At 36.6% G+C, this 17,974-nt stretch overlaps 1 protein-coding gene across 3 annotated transcripts in view; it reads left to right on the top strand.

The window, feature by feature from the left end:
- Positions 1-17,974, top strand: part of SNTG1 (syntrophin gamma 1) — a 902,129-nt gene that overhangs the window by 853,490 nt on the left and 30,665 nt on the right. For 2 of the 3 annotated variants that reach the window (XM_086695809.1, XM_025922739.2), the window contains one exon: positions 14,499-14,609. In XM_086695809.1, coding sequence (XP_086551935.1) covers positions 14,499-14,609 — 111 coding nt within the window. Of the gene's footprint in view, positions 1-14,498; positions 14,610-17,974 lie in introns of those variants that run through there. The other variant, XM_086695810.1, reaches the window with a different exon arrangement.

The following is a 17,974-nucleotide window of genomic DNA, read 5'->3' as shown; positions in this document are numbered from 1 at the left end:
ATTAAGCGAGTAATCCTGAGGGTCGTGGTTCTCAGCAAAAGGAGTTCAGGGTGGCATGTAACTAGGTTAAGGGCCCATGGGTGGCACTTGGAGAAAATTACATTTTGCCCCGAAATTCCTAGGTCATGAGCGGCTAGCCAGGCCCACGGTGGAGGCAGATGAAGCAGCATGTGTGAACACCCTGAGAGGTCAGATGATGGGCAGGATCAGAGGGCAGGAGCAGGAGAGTGAGAGCCGTGGTCAAAAGTGGCTAGGCCCCCTCCCCGTAAGGAGCCATGGTCTTTACAGCAAAGATCTGGCACTCCCGTCGGTTAACTACGGCCACAGACACACGATGACAGCCGTGATTTTGTTTTTCCTCTGTTTTCTCACGCGTTTGTGTGGGATCGGACGAGCGATCTGCACAGGGCTCCTTTGCGAGTCTGCACTTGGGGTGGTGGGCAGAAGGAGAACCAACCGGAGCATGCCCCTGCTGCCGGGGCAATCACAAAATTCCACTGGCCGAAGCGCGAGGCTGCGACCAAGTTAAAGGGCAGGTCCCCCGGGGCCACGGTGGGAGAGAACCTCAGAGGTACACTGCAATAATCCTGGCTACAGGGATGAGGCAGATGGGGGCTGAGATGCCCGGAGCGCCAAGGGCCGTGGAAAGCAACTAAGATCTTGTCTTAGTAACACGAGGCAAGCCATGATGACTCCGGCCCCCTTGTGGTGCTTTGGAGAGAAAGGACAAGCTGAGGTTGGGAGGGAAGGGGTTAGAAGAGGTGTAGACTAGGAGGCTTTGAGAATGCAGAGTGGCCAGGAATTCATAATAAAGACACACAGGAGTGCTTAGGGAGAGAAGATATAGCTAAGTACAACACCGGAGTTTCTGATCTGAGCAAGGGTGTGGGAAAAAAGAAATATACTGGAAAAGGAGCAGATTTGCAGGACATCTGTTGCATTATTTTCATGAAAGTAGCTCTGGAGAAATCACCGAGGAGTTACTATGTTCATTGTAAAAATGAGAAGGATGCTATCTTACTTTTACATTAGTTAAGTGACTTTTCTAAGTTTCTTGGGAAAACACCCTCCCATGTAGTGTGATACACCATAGGACCCAGATACTATAAATACTGTATTGGAAACTTAAAATTCCAGGGTGTAGTTCTGATGGCTTTTCCCTATACTATGCAATGCTGCACAACTGGTTTTACTCATCTCAGAATGCCTTCTATCCCAAGAGACTTCTTGGTCTCTAATACAAACACATTTCTGGCAGGCAGGTTTCATTTACCAATCAACTGAGATATGAAATTATTCCAAACTCATCAGGCTCTAAAACTGACGCTCTGGCTGGGATCCCCCATATATCCCACCCTGTGCAGACCCGTTCAAAACTTTACATCCACATATGCCCTCATATGTAATTCTGACTCTTTTCAACTGCTTGCCAAATGGTATGGTCTTTTTACCTAAATCTAAATGTTGCAGTGCAAAAAAAAAATGATGATGTATCCCGGGGTAATTCATTATGTGGCCACTTTAATGAATGCAATAGTTTCCCAAGTGATGCCTTTGACATTTGAGTCAAAAGGAAACTATCAGAATTAGAATTTTAAGAAACTCAGTAAAACTGAAAAAGAGGTAAACCGTCAATTTCTAGAAATACAAATGTCCTTGAATTTTGGGATTTTTTTTTTTATCAGGCTCAGGGAGAGAAAAAACAAATAATGGATTCATACCAATAAAGTTCATAATTAAATTTTAGAAATCAAATTAGTTAATGTGAAGGATGGTGTTGCCTCAAAAATAAAGATACGCCAATACTTATGTATTAATTTAGCAAGTCTTTAATAACGTGCTTCATCTCTGTCAGAGGAGAAACTTGCGGTCAACCTGGAGACGAAACAGAAATGCTGATTACACGGCACAAACACAGTGGCTTGGATGCAACATCTCGGGAAACTCATTTCTTTTTCTCTCTATAGCTGTTACTATCCGTTGAGCTGGCAGCTGACTGTGCAAACATGTTAAAAAGAAACAACTAGAAAAGAGTTGATTTGCATAGAGGATTGGTAATATGAACTCAGAGTATGGCTGAATTTTATTATGTTGCCAGAAAACAACAACAATAACAAACCAAAACCCTAAGGATCTGAGAAATTCATACCCACAAGACCAAAATTTCTTGCCAGTTCTTTTTTTTTTCTTTTTTAAAAAAAAATTTTTTTTTCAACGTATTTATTTATTTTTGGGACAGAGAGAGACAGAGCATGAGCGGGGGAGGGGCAGAGAGAGAGGGAGACACAGAGTCGGAAACAGGCTCCAGGCTCCGAGCCATCAGCCCAGAGCCTGACGCGGGGCTCGAACTCACGGACCGCGAGATCATGACCTGGCTGAAGTCGGACGCTTAACCGACTGCGCCACCCAGGCGCCCCTCTTGCCAGTTCTTATTATGCACATGACATACAAGGTTTCTCAAAAGAAAATCAGTATGTTAATAATAACAAAAAGCCACATCATGTCCATGTATAGGTGGAAACATGTTAGTGCGTTCTTTCTCACATATATTTTGATTAGTCTTTTGTAACATTTGTCATGGATGTGATTAAAATAAGTACTCTGTGTATATCAGTTGATGACTTTAAGCTATTCTAAAGTGACTCACAAACTCTGAATTTTAAAAACACGTTTTCTGGTTTTTAAATTTTTTTACTTCTCCATAGATTTCCCTGTAGGTAGAGTCCGTTTGAGGGGAATAAATTTAAATGAAATATGTTTGATAGACTAACTCTGAGCTTGATTGGGCTGTTTTACCCAGTCTTTAATTTAGGCAGCTGGCCCGATAATGAATTTCTGTGCTGTTAACTACAGCTCAGGTATACGTCTTGATCTGTAAGGCTGCATGTTAAACACATCTCAACACAGTCTGCCCAACACTGAACTTGCTGTCCATTTTGGTATGACTCTTCTGCATTCCATTCTTAGTTATCAAAAGAAGCCTGAATTGTCTTCTCCCCTCCTGTCTCTTCGTCAACAACTCCTCCTGAATGAATCTAGATGAGGTTTGCTAACTGAGTTGGGTCATTCCTTCTCACTTGGGTTTCTGCAATATCACCCACATCGTCCTTTTAGATTTATTTATTGGACAGACTCTTTTTATGCATTAACTCTGCCTTGACCACAGGTAGACACTAGGTATCCAAACAGGGATGCGGTCCCTCCTCTCAAGAAATCTACAGTTAAATGAAAACACATCTGGAACTGGGTACTTTCAGATACTGTGGCAAGAAGCGAGTGCCTTATAAAGACATAGATTTGCATCACCCTTTGGTCCATCTCTCACACCATTGCCAGATTAATGGTACTTTGAAAATGTAAATTCAGCCGTGTCTCCAGTTTCTCCTGTTAAATTACTTTAGTGGCTTCCTACTGCCTTTAGACAATATTTGTTAGCATAGTATAGAAGCCTCTTAATGCTCTGGTTTCTGCCTGTAATCTAGCATTATCTCCTGCATCCTACCCCCCCGCCCCCCCCCCCCAGCATTTGGAGGCTCAGCCATATTCCACGCTTTTACACATAACACCCCCACAATTTACATTCACCCCTGAGTGCGAATCTTCATCCAGAAAGCCTTCTTTCACCTGTCTGATTTAGATGTCCCTTCTTGAAAAGCAGAGAATTGTAGGTGTACCCCAGCACAGCACTTAACATAATGTATTACAATTAAGTCAGGTGGAGATATTAACTGTAATCTCTGATCCAGACTCAAGCACAGTTCAAAGACACAGAAGTAATTCAACGACTAGTAATGAGTATATCGATGAATATGATATCACCTAAAGAAATAAGTGAAAGGCATAAGCTTTCATCTAATTCTGTGATCTTTCGAATTTGCTCTTTTTATCCCTCTGTCATCACCATTCAAACTTACAAAATTTTAACATTCGTATGGCGTTGAAGTAAAAATGTAATTAGGCCCCAAGACACATTTAATTAAGATAAATTTTACACGCATGAAGAACAAATGGGAAGTGTAAAGGTGTGTAAAGGAAAATAGTTTTCAAGACGTTTCTTCTGGTTTTCCTCCAAATATGATTGCTAGCACACCCACAAAAAGGAGAAGGGAAGAGCCTCTCTGAAAACATTAAAAGTTGTTGTGAATTAATTTCAGGGTTGGGGAGGGTGGATAGATTGAAGGCAAGAGGCGATACGTATGCTTGGGCTTCTTGCCAAAGTGGAAGACTTATGCAAAATGGGAATAAGGCCGAGTGGAAGGTTTGATTTACTGCCTAACTTGAAGGCCCATCAAGACAATTGGCAAGGAAACAAAGAACGTATGTGTGGTTATTGGTGGGCAAACATGAATTAAATGTCAAGGGCCAGGTGTTCGGTGTTCTAGGAAGAGTCAAATTATATCCTGCTTTCAAAGCCTTTTTGTTGTAATATATATGTAGGTTGTACTTTCTGGTGTTTTTGCCCCCCGTCTGGTAAAATATTCTACTTCTATTTCTCATAAGATAGATGACATGATGTTTACATTACCTTTTTAGGTAGAAGTTGTTTCCGTTCTTTTAAAGAGGGATTTTTCTGTGGGGCATGAAAAATCAATGCTGGCAAACTGTGAACAGATATGGAGACTAAGAAAGTTTGTGTTTGAGATGGTTTTGCCTTTTTTGGTTCAACATGTAAGTTTTTCACTGGCATGTGCATAGCTTCATTTTCCATTTATATGTAACCACTGAATTATATTTTTGAATAGTTTGCATCTAAGACATTCTTGGTGCTATACAAATGGGAATTCATTCACTAACCCGAGTCACTTGGTTGTATCCCTCAAGGAATTACACAAATGTCGAAAGTTCTTTAGATCACTAACATTCCCCACTCTAAGCCAATTCTAGCAATGGGTCTTAAACAGATGAGTAGCTTACAGAAAGCTTTCAACTTGTGGAGGCAGGGAAAAACACCTCAAAATAGCAAAGCAGTGTAAAGAAGAAACAATGACTCAGAACATGTTACAGCAAATACTCAGTGCCCAGGAAGAAACAAGTGACATGCCTTGGGGAATCAGGAAATACTGTTTATTTTGCACTGGTGCCGACCCAGCAGAGTCACCCCCAAAGGCTGAGCCCAGAGCCTTGGCGTCGGCCTCTTGTTATGGATGGGATTGCGGGGGCTCAAAAGAAAAAAAGAAAAAGGGGAGGGGGCACTTATCAGTTGTGCTATGGGGGCGGTTGGCCAATGCAGGAGGCAAGCAAGATTACGAAGCCAAAAGCATGCGAGGGGAGTATCCAGCCTCGGACATCTGGCTGGCCCCTTTCATCTTGCTTTCACCAGCTTTCCTTCTTAAGCACACTATGTTTGAGAAAATCAGTACTTTCCTGGGTTTAGTGTTTCACACCCGGTGGCGCTCTAGGTCTCTCTTCTATTTTAAGACAAGAGTCAGGCACTTGCAGTGAAAGTTCATTTATAGTTTGTCATACTCAGTAACTGGGTCCATGATTTTTTCAGTTAGCCACATAATCATAGAAGATCAAAGATGCAGCTTGGGATAAAAGCAGGAATATGGAGCATGGAGAATGACGTAGTTCGGTTTGATTCCCACTTACTAGCTGTGAAATATTATGATTGTTTATGCTGTTTCTTTAATCGCATGACCTGGAAAGTGGAAATACTGTAGCTATTGCATAACTCCTGGAGGGATTAGAAGAAATGCATGAAAGAGCTTACCTAGAACAGTTCTATGCTCATTGTAATAGTATGTCCATGGAAGGACAACAACAGACACACAGAATGCTTCCCAGGCACTCAACAAAGTATTTTCATATTACTTATGGTCCGTTCACATGTTTACCCATCAAGTGACTCAGTGTCAGGAAGGAATGATAGATTACATGCTACATGCCTCATTATCTTCACGTGAAATATTTTGCTTGATGATAGAGCCACATTTCATGTCCAGTCATCGTTTGTAGGTGCATTTTATAAGGATTACACGCTGGTTGGAGAACAATGACCTTAAATTATAAACCCCAAATGGACTGGACCAGAGGTTTTTAGCATTTATGTTTGCCTGCACTGTTTTAAAAAAATGTATTAATTATAAAGAGTATCTCAAAGGCAAATGATTTTTGTTCTGCAGAGTTTCTTTTTCATAGTCTTTAATTGCGATAATACTTTGGTCATTAAGGTTTTACTATATGTTTTCATACTACTTGCTTTTTGTTTTGACTGTCTTCAATGACTTTATTATCACTACAATATTGAAAATGCTGTGATTCAATGTGTTGTTCTTTCTTTGTGCATGTAGTAACTTTACTCGCAACTTTTAGGCACTTAAAAATATTTAAGCATATCTTCAAAATGCCACATACATTTTACATTTATCATCCCATGTAATCAAAGAATATGTTGAGTTAAACACTGTTTTTGACTATCAAAGACAAATGTTTTAATAAATCAAGAAGGCATTTCAGATCTCTTATTACAATACTTAAATTCATTAAACATTTTATTTTATAGTGCCATTTTATTTTAAGTGTATTCCATGGGGAAAACTACCTGGTTAAACTAAGTTAAATGAGTTTCATTTCTGAAAATATCCTCAGACTTTATTGTGCTAATGAGCCTCACCAAATGTACTTGACCATGTTTGACCTTTTTCTCCAGGAGCAGGTAGAAGCATTCATCCATGGAAAGACTTGGGCAAGTGAAAATCTAGTCTGTGGTTATTTACACTGAAGGCTTTGGGTCAAATTCCACACTTGGAAAATATTCAGAAACTTCTTTATATATTGCTAGTGGTGTTTGGTTTTGTTTTGTTTTGTTTTTGTTCTGCTTTTTCTTTTTCTTACCCCTTTTGCACTTGATCTCCATCAGTTTCAACAGATGAAGCTTCCAGCTGGTGGCAAGAATTTCCCAACCCCAAATAGGGCCCTTTGGTTAAAGTTATCTGGATAAGACAGAGACCATGGCTTGCCAAATCCAGCGACATTATTGATCTCTCGTTGTTAAAATGTTGCCTGCTCTAACATTGGAAATTCCACATTCTTAAATAAAATTCTCATTTGAGTATGTTTTCCCCAACTTTCCGATGCCATGACAACCGCATACGAGGGAAGAGAAGGAAGATTTTTCTTCTTTAACGTTGATTCTGCCTTGATGCATGTATTTCACAAAAGTTAGGTCCATCGTGTCCTGCACACCAGCTACTCTGTTAAAAGTAAAACTCGGACCGACTACCTGCAGGATGCTCACAGACTACAGTTAGGTCTAAGAAGGAAATCAGCAAGGTATTGTGAAACGGAAGACCTCAGAAGGGCTGTTTAATCTTTTGAAAGGAAAAGACTCTTGGAGGCATTAATATTTCTAGAAGACCTAGATGGTAAGAATGGAACTGCTATGAAATTCGTTGGGGGAAAAATTTCAATCATCAAATAAGTAAGACCTCTGTCTATTCAGATTGCTGTCTAGAAACCCTACAGACCTCCCACTCATCTTCTTTTTCCTGTGCGTCTTTTATGTACTGCCGTCTAGAATTTCCTATTTTCCACTGACCCCTCTGACAAATTCCCTGACCGTTTTAGTCTTCTCAGATACCAGGAGACAAGTTGCAGCATACAGGAAGGTACACCAACTGGGAAATAATGAATACTTCTCACCACATAACACATTCAGATACAAGTTGTCCTTGTTAGACCCCCTGTCCAAGTGCCCTAACTTTATCAGCAGGGACCCTGCACGTGCCATTTGTGCTGACCAGGAAAACACTGTGGTGTGATATTCCCCTATCAGCCAGTATTTCAATACAGCAGTACTCTGGAAAGGAGGGTGGTGTAATGATAAGCCTGGCTTTCTCTGTTGAGTGTGGATCTGTGGAGGGGGCTGCGTCGCCTATTGAGGGGGCAGAGTTGGATGGAAACATTACACAGCATGACAAAAAATATTGTCATTTCAGCTGTATTGAAACAAATGAAAAATAATGAATAAACATGTCTCTGAAAGGGTGTAAGCACTCACAGTCAAAAATTCTCCCCATCCTCACTAGTTCCATGTGATTCTTCCATTATTCACTCCCCCTTTTGCTCTGACTCTAGGGCCATGACACATCAAAGCTTTATGCAGATAAGAGGAAGAAACACAAGGAAGTCATAGGAGCAGACAGAGAGGGAGGATGTTTTCCAGACCTGATAGAACTAGAACCAGGAGTCAAATCATTATGACATTTACTGGGACATGTTTTCTCAAAATGCAATGTACTTTGTGACTTGTGTTTAAGATCAAGTAACTTTTTAATTTTAAAACTAAATATAAAGGTTTTTTTTTTCTTCATAGAAGACTACAGACGGGTCCGGAAGGCAGTCTTTGTCTTCTGAAAGTTCTCACCTCTACTTTCATATTGTCCCAGAATCATCACGATTATTGCTACCTGTGTTCGGAGGTCTTCTCACGTCAAAATTTGCCACATTCCACTGTTCTATTGCAAAAACTCTACTAAACTAATTTTAACTAATAGGAGAACAACCCTGCTATTTACAAAGCAATTGCATCACATTATCATCTCATCCATTATCACAGTTACCCGTTAAGTAGGATAGTAAGCTATTGCTACTTCTACTTTACGATAGAATGTACTCACGCTCCAATTAATTAAGAATCTTGTCTCAGGTCATGTAACTTATAAGTAGGGCATAAAGTTTGGGTTACATTTCAATACTTATGCCTCTTAGGTCAGGATTTATCTTTATTTCAGTACATTGCCTCCAAAATGCATTACCTTTTCTGAGATATAGACATTGTAATAGGAAAAAAATCTTTTTTTAAATTCTTTTTTTAATGCTTATTTATTTTGGAGAGAGAGAAAGAGAAAGAGACAGAGCACAAGAGACAGAGGGAGACACAGAATCCAAAGCAGGCTCCAGGCTTTGCTCTGTCAGCACAGAGACCGATGTGGGGCTGGAACTCACAAACCGTGAGATCATGACCTGAGTGAAAGTTGGACGCTTAGTCTACTGAGCCACCCAGTCGCCCCATTTAATAGGGAAAAGATCTTAATATCTTACTGGTAATGGAAATTAAGTCAGTATATGGAGAAGAGGGCACCAAAAATAAGTGATCAAAGAGGAGGGTTACTGATCTTTATAATCCTCCTCATCTCATTCCATGTTGGCAACTAGTGATTATTACACTGTAAATATAATGTATATATACATATATATTCACATATATATGTATATTAATATATATATGCATATATATGTGTGTGTATACATATATCTTCCATAATAAAAAATTGGAGACAAAAATTTCATCTATTTTTTAAACTTTTATTGTGACATCATGCTAGCTCATTTTTCCAACAAAATTCTGCTTGTATTTTATAGAGAACTTATCACTGCATCTTGGTTTACTTTCTGTCCTGATTGGAAAGGTCTTGAGGCAAAGAACAACCGCTCCTGTCATTCTTCACTAGCATCTTCTTCCTAAGAACATCATAGTCTGTTAAACAGCCACAAGCAATTCCGCTCTCCAAACACATCTCACCAACACCATCCTCTCTTGGTCTGCCATAGAGCCAGCTACAAGGAACCTACTGCTGTACTCACCATAGCGATATAAATAACATGTTATAAAACACATGTAGTAGTGATGTCTACTCATCATTAATATTCTTAACATAGTGGGCATCATGCTTATCAGAAGCTTAAAAATGAAATAAGATTGCCAAAGAGTTCTTGAATTAAGCCCCTTTTTGGGCCTATGAAACTTTTATTGGTAATATTTTCAGATTCAGATTCCTCCAAATTGGCCTTAATGAATTTCTATGAGGATTACCAATTCCCAAAGTAACAAAGTTACTGCATTAGCTTCTGTTTGTTTAATATTTACAAACATTTATTGAATGCTATTTTGCAGGTGCCATGTTAAGTGTTTTAAGTGCATGCTTTATTCTGCTACCGATTTACTTTTGTTGTTGTTGTTGAAGTGTGGTGGACATACAACATTATATAAGTTTTAGGATCACAGCATTGTGATCCAACATTTGTATACATTAGGGGGTAATTACCATGATAAATCAGGCTATCATCTGTCACAGAAGTTGTTATGATATTAACTTAGTATCATTACCTCTTAATTGACAAACCTTTCAGTTGTTCCTTATTAGACTCATTGACTACTTTATTCATCTTTGGAGCATCCTACTCACAGCCAAGGATTCATGCTCCATATTCTAAAAAGTTTCCAAACTTCCTTCATGTGTCTATAAATGCCTTTTTTTACCCAGAATAACTTTGTTACTCTGTTTAAAATAATGAGCTTCTAACGTCTGTTTGACCTCTTGAAAGGCCATCTAGTCGAAATAGTAACTTCCTATTTTACACCACAATGACTTCATATGACATATGATTTCAAAGTTATTTGAAATTATAATGTGAGAATATGAAAGCTGTTAGTGTTACAGGTAAACAAGCTAAAAATAAAGTTGCTGATCTAATAGTGAGTTAACACCTGGACCTGAGCTACATAAGATACTATAGTTTGGCAGACATTTTCCCTCTAGGCTTTTATAAGCTCCTTTGTTTTAATATGATTATCTCATCTATGATTAATATAAAGGATATTTCATGTCCCTACCATTCCTTACCATTCTATTTTTTGCATTTTTCTATGCAAATATAGAAAAATGAGCATTATTTTAATGTGAAATGTTTAGAATTTCCATTTTTGATATTTACTAATAATGTGTTTTACACTTTCCTTTGTTTTTCATATATCATATTTCCTTACAGTTAATTTTTAGAAATGGGATTTCTGGATCAAATAATATTAATATTGTTAAGGCTTAAAATAAATAATAAAATTATTGTCTTAAAGAATTCTGTTGCTAGAAATTTTATGCAAATATTTGTTTCAATATAACCTTGCTAGCTTTAGTTATTATAATTTTCAGTGATTTTTATTAGATGTTCAGAAAAAACTGAGTCATTTTAATGCTATTATATTCTTTATTTCTAATTAGATCAAAAATGCCATCATACTTATTAAAAATAATGATTGTTTTTCATTCTCTCAAATGACCTCTCTATAATATTATCTTTTTCCTTATTTTATGTTTGCAGTCATACTATACCATATATCCTGCTATATGCCACTAAACTTTTTGCTTTCCTTTTCGTTTTCGTGCATATACATTACTTGTACATAATGAGTATAAAATTTCTTGTTACTCCCAAGTCTAGAACTCTCTCTTTTCAAAGTTATTCAATATTCACTTACATTATGTAGTATTCTTATGGTGTGGATTGTTTAAATTATTTCACTCTTTAAAACAGAAGGAATTTTATTTAGAGGAACTTGTGAGTTAAAGGTTTAACTTTTTTTTTTTCCAGAAAATTAATTGTCCCAGATAATTTTATTGCTAGATAGTTCTGTGTAATAATAGATGTAAAGAAACGTTTATGACAATTTATAATATTGGATATTGTTTCTTTATAAATTGTGTAGTCCCATAGTAAGAATGAAAGGAAAGACATTTATTTGTAGAGAGATTAATGTCTTCAGGATGGTGAAATGTCTTTTTTATCTAAACCTAGCAAATACTTAATATATAATAACCATTCTATAATTGTCTGGTGATAAGTAAAGAATCAAAACATGCTGTAGAAATTAATTAGTGTCATTACTGATAATTTTCTCATACTTATTTTTAAGCAATTTATGATTTTGTTATTTCATTATACTTATTAAAGTGGAAACATTTGAATTAGCATTTACTGTGAGTGGATTTTGGAGATATATTGTTTCCAGAATGATTTTTTAAAGTTTTGTTCTTATTGTGTTAAAATAATAGAAAATTTCCCATTTTAGTAATTTTAAGTGTACAATTCAATGGCATTAATTGATTCATGCTACCTGTTTCTAAAACTTATCCTTACCCCAGACAGAAACTCTATAATCGTTAAGCAATAACTGCTATTTCCTCCTCACCACAGAATAGACTTTTAAAAAATAATCCAACTACATGCTGTCTATAAGAGGCTAGCTTTAGATCTAAAGACTCAAGTGGATTAAAATAAAAGTGATGTAAAAAGATATTCCATACAAAGTATGGAACCAGAAGAGAGCTTGTGGATAAACCAATAAAAAAAAGAACAGATTTGATGTCATTGTTACAGGAGACAAAAAGAGTATTATATATTGATAAAAGGATTAATTCAAAAAGATTTAATAATTATAATAGGCAGCAAGCGTCAGAGTTCCCAAATATATTAAACGCTGACAGAATTGGAGTGTTATACTTTGTTAAATTAACATTTGTTAAGTGGAACACGGGTTCCAGATGGTGAGCCACAACTTTGACAACAGACTCTTAGAGAAATTGAAATACAGGAGTTTTTTACTCACAAGTCCTGGAGGAAAGACATGACATGCCTTGAGGAACCACACATAGTGGTCAGAGTACAGACAGCGAGACAGGACCTGGGGTGCATGCCTTTTTTTAGGGCCCATGGGTGGAGTGTCTGAGGGTTCCTGGGCTAAGGCTGGGTTGGTCAATTCATACCCAAAGAGCAAGGTTTTGATAAGCCGGACAGGGGTCTTATCTAAGTGGTGCACAAGGCAATATAGACCCTAGGAGACAAGGGATTATATTGCTCGCAGGGCCGTTGGGGGGTCATATCAGGATTTTGACGTTTCTGCCTCTGTGGCTGCTCTCTAGGGCATACACACGCACGGGGGGCTAATGTCAGTTTAAGGTCCTGCAGGCCGCTTGACCACGCTAAATGGATACTGAGGCAGCCACACTATGGAGTAGCTTTGCTAAATTTTCAACATACAAGGAGAAATAGACAATTCTATAAAAATAGGTAGAAATTTCTGATACTCCACTTTCAGTAATGGAATGAACAGAAGACAAATCTAGAAATACAGAACCTGAGCAAGACTATAACTAACCATATCTAACAGACATACACAGAATACATCACCCAACCAGAACAGAATATGCATTTTTTTTCAAGTGTACATGGAACATTCTCCAGAAAAGATCCTATATAAGAATACAAAACAAGAGGTAATAAATTATAAAGGTTGGAAACATGCAAAGTATTATTAAAACTTTAATAGGTAAGAATATTAAGAAATGGAATTCATATATAAAGCCATGCTTTTTGTTCACATATCTTTATGTTTAAATGAATTATTGATCATGTTAAGGTCACCTAATGAAGTTTAATACTTCACTCCATTGTAATAACATTTTAAATGGAAACCTTTCAGAAATATATGCTGGGATTATTGACAAAAATGACAGAGTCTTATTTCATTTCTGTAAAATCTGTGACCCATCTAGTTATGAGAAATACATCAAAGTCCGGTAGGGGGCATTCCACAAAGTATCTGGCCAGTACTCCTCAAATTACCAAGGGCAGTCTGACAAGGATCTGAGAAACTGTCACAGACAAGTGGAGCCTAAGGCACAATGAATAAATTCTTGGGTGGAATCTTGTACAAGAAAAAGGCATTCGGTTAAAACTAAGAAAAACTGAATAAATGGTGGACTCTAGTTAGGGATAATGTGCCAATATCGGCTCATTAACTGTGACAGTGTACCATACGATGTGCGATATTAATAATACAGCAAATTGTGTGATAAGAATTTTCTGTACAAGCTTCTAAGTTTTTTTTCTAAAATAAAAAAATACATGAACATCACTTACAAAAAAATCGTTGGACATGTCATTGGGTCCCATGTCACTGTCTATTCAAACAGGAAGTGCACGGTTATGTTGTAACTAATGTTATTGGTTCTTACGTATATTTCATTCTGCCTAAACTTGCTTCTGCAATATTGGAAGAAGGCTTTTAGTCAAATAATCATATTGACTGAGATAGACACATGGGCTAGTTTTGTAAAATGCTTATTCTAGTTCATTCTCATGAGGATGCTATGTAAATTTTTGTCATAATTATTCACTCAGGCTGATCTTTTATCTTGACAAAGCTACAGATGATTTGAGCTTTAAGAGAAAATACTACAGAATATCTACAGAATTGTTAATTCAAAATCACCTTATCACTTCTATTAATAGAAAAAAAAAACTAATGGTTTGCTTATTCACTAGCATAGACTTACGCTTTAAGTGAACTGGATGATATTTCATGATAATATAAAGCAGGATATTCAAATTGATTTATTTGCATATATTTTTTGAAATAATTATTTCATGGCTATTAAATTTATTTCTGAAAATTAAAGGATATATTGCATAATAAATTATAGCCTTTGGTATATATATATTCATTATTATATGGATGTAAATATAAATGTGTAATATGTATAACTATAAATGTAAATATAATATATACAATATATTTTAATTGACTTTTTAATAGTGGGATATCGTACTAACTTAATATGATTAACTTTTACTACTTAAAAGGGAACTATTTCTTGGCTCGAATGTAGATATTAATCATGTTGACTTGCATATGTTTCTTTTTTTGTTCCCTGTAGGCTGTACTTTGGAGGTATAAGTTTTCTCAGCTTAAAGGTTCTTCAGATGATGGCAAGAGCAAAATCAAATTTTTGTTTCAGAATCCAGATACTAAGCAGATTGAAGCAAAGGTAAATCCAGGTTTATCACATTAACCACCTCTAATTACATTAATGCCATTAAGAAGCAAAGGGGAGAATATTTAGGGGAAACAAAAGAGCAAAAACACACATTATCTGTTTCCTTTGGGATATCCCCCATGGCCAAAAGAATAAAATCACTTTGAGATTTTAGTGGCAAAATTTCAATTAAATTCTGATTGTATTTTACCATTATCTATTCCCTCTTTGGATATGAATACAAATCCCCAAAGAAAACTATTATTTAAATCAATTCCTGTTTTCCTCATGTTACTATGTATCAATAAAATGAATAAATGAATTATTTTTTGCTTTGCTCATGCAAATTTTCAGTATTCCAAAATATATTGACTATGTGGCTTTAAACTCGTCAGAAAGGTTCACTACCTTTATTTTAATTTTTCTTAATATTTGTGTATATTCAAAATTTAAATTATTTCAGTTACTCTACGGTGAAATTCACAATAACAATGTTTGGGGTAGAATAAATTATAAATATATTATTCCAGTGTGAAGAAAGGATAAATAACAAATGCCAAAGTAAAAAATTACTAATGGTATGGAAATGCAAACTCATATATAATTTTTCAACGATGGATTAAAATTAGCATAATTCTGTTACATACCTGTACCTATGAAATTCATGGGGGGAGGTCAGCCTGACAGTCAAAATCTTCCAAGGAATCACCCTCTCGGACATCCTACTATACGTCTCCCATAACACTGCTCTATATGCGTACCAAACCCTCTCCTTTTAACAAGATGACTTCTTTCTTGCCTTATATATCTGCTCATGCTTGTCTCTTAACTTTTCTCCTTAGAGTTTTGTCTGAATTGCTCTGAGGATACCCCATTTCTGTCTTACATTTATCTTTGGACTTACTGCCTCCACTTAGACTATAGGTTGCTTATAGAAGGAACTGTGGATATAGCCCCTTCCTGCTGGATCTTTTCCGACTGTGTTTCTCTAAAGCATTGATGTTTCACATGGCCTTGCCTTTGATTTGTCTACCATCAATTTAGACAAATACCATCGTAACTTCACCCACTCCTTTTATTTAACTTCATTCATCATTTTCAATTCTGCATTTCCATCATTGCCTTTTCCCTAAACACAGATGCATCCATGGAACTGCCTTCTATCTCTTGCTACAGCTTCTCCTCTTTTCCCCTCTCGCTCCGATTAATTGACCGTTTCCTTCGCGCTAGCCACTCACACTGCTCTTTAAATCACCATCGAAAAGATGCATTACCATTGTCCCAAATTATATATATTTAGCTTTTGTTAGATTTCTCAATCTTTCAAAACACAGGACATACTCTAATAGTGGTGAATGATGTTAATATTGTCAGTTCCATATTCTTCTGGCTAATGTGGAAACTCAACCACTAGCTGCTGACAGCAGCTTAGCATTTGATATGTTACTTCTCTTCTAATTTTTCTAATGTGCTAATGAGTCCTTAGTTGACAACATGAAGCAAAAATATAAATGCAATGCAATGACTAACTATAATATTTAGACTTTATTTTAATGTAGTATATGTTATATATACAGCTAATTATACTTACTAGCTATTAGTTACCCATCTGTTTCTAAATATTACTCATTCTTGTTATAGTAGGTTTTTTTCAATTTTTGAAAAATGTTTATTATTTTGAGAGAGAGAAAGTGATGGAGGGAAGGGCAGAGAGACAGGAAGACAGGATTCAAAGCAGGCTCCACACTGACAGCAGAGAGACAGGTGCAGGTCTTAAACTCATGAACCATGAGATCATGACTTGAGCTGAAGTCAGACATTTAACAGACTGAGCCACCCAGATGCCACTCTTATTATAGTATTTTAAAAAATATTTTATGAATTCATTTATTAGGAGCTAGTTTCAGGAAATATTCATTGAATGTGTTTCTTAAACTTATGGACAGTCATTTTTGTATAGGAGAAAGAGCAGACTTAAAAATAATAACAGAGTATGACCACTGGTAAGTTACAGAACTTCTTTAAAGGCGCCATCTCCTTCTATAAAATGAGCTATAATAATACCTCTAAGGGTAACCATGAAAATACCAATTAAATATAGAGGCTATTTAACACAGATGAAACTAACCAATCAGTTTTATAGGATTGTTTGGCCATGCAGGTGTATATCCCTTAGCTGACATAGAAATTGTATAAGAATTAAAACTAGCACAATTGCTATTTTGTAACCTTTATAATTGCAACTTGTGAACAATAAAAAAGTACCATCACAGGAGAACATCAAGGAGAATACCAGCATACACAACATTATTGGATTTATGCATCAAGAGGATGGCTTATGGTTAAGAAATTAGCGGCACCTGGGTGGCTCAGTCTGTTAAGCACCTGACTTTGGCTCAGGTCATGATCTCAACGGTTCATGAGTTCGAGCCTCACGTCGGGCTCTGTGCTGACAGCTCAGAGCCTGGAGGCTGCTTCAGATTCTGTGTCTCCCTTTCTCTGCCCTCCCCCACTCACATTCTGTCTCTCTCTGTCTCTCAAAAATGAATAAACATTAAAAAAATCTGGGAAAATATAAAAAATATAAATATAAATATAAATATAAATATAAATATAAATATAAATATAAATAAATATTGTTACCAAGGCAGCAGAAACAGAACTAAAGCCATGAGAATTTCAAAGTATTTGTGGACTTGTCGGTAGGGATAAAATAATTTCCTTAATTACACTAGATCATTACTTTACAGTGCAGGATTGTAAGCATTCTTCTCAATATTTTATTAAGAACATATTCAAGCATATAGCATACTTTAATAGTTCACAGTAAACACCCTATATACGCTATCTAAATTCTACCATTTACACTGCACTGTACTTCTTTATCACAAATCTGTGTCTTCATCCCTTTAACTGTCTGTCAACCCATCTTATCTTGACACATTTTGAAGTAAATCACAGACATCAGCATGATATTACGTGATTTTCAAAATGCATTTATGCAGTGTTATTTTTGTCCCTCCAACTCTAAATTCCCCACCCATTGTTTTCTTGGACAATTCTTCAAATTTATAGTTGTTTATGATAAGTGACAGTTGTACACTTTTGTTTTTTTAAAAATGTGTTTAAATATTTTTTCAGAGAGAGAGCACACGGTGGGGAGGGGCAGAGTGAGAGGAGAATCTGAAGCGGGCTCTGTGCTGACAGGCTGAGAGAAGAGAGCTTGATGTGGGGCTTGAATTCATGTACCACAACATCATGACCTGATCTAACATCAGATGCTCAACTGACTGAGCCACACGGGCACTCCGACAATTGTACACTTTTAATTGCATAATCTAAATAATAGCAGCCAAAAAATTAAAAATCAATTAATT

Source organism: Puma concolor, chromosome F2 (genome assembly GCF_028749965.1).
Source record: "Puma concolor isolate L17-30 chromosome F2, mPumCon1.1.hap2, whole genome shotgun sequence".
Classification (NCBI taxonomy): domain Eukaryota; kingdom Metazoa; phylum Chordata; class Mammalia; order Carnivora; family Felidae; genus Puma; species Puma concolor.
The sequence above is the reverse complement of the archived record's forward strand: the minus strand, read 5'-3'. Positions and strand labels throughout refer to the sequence as shown.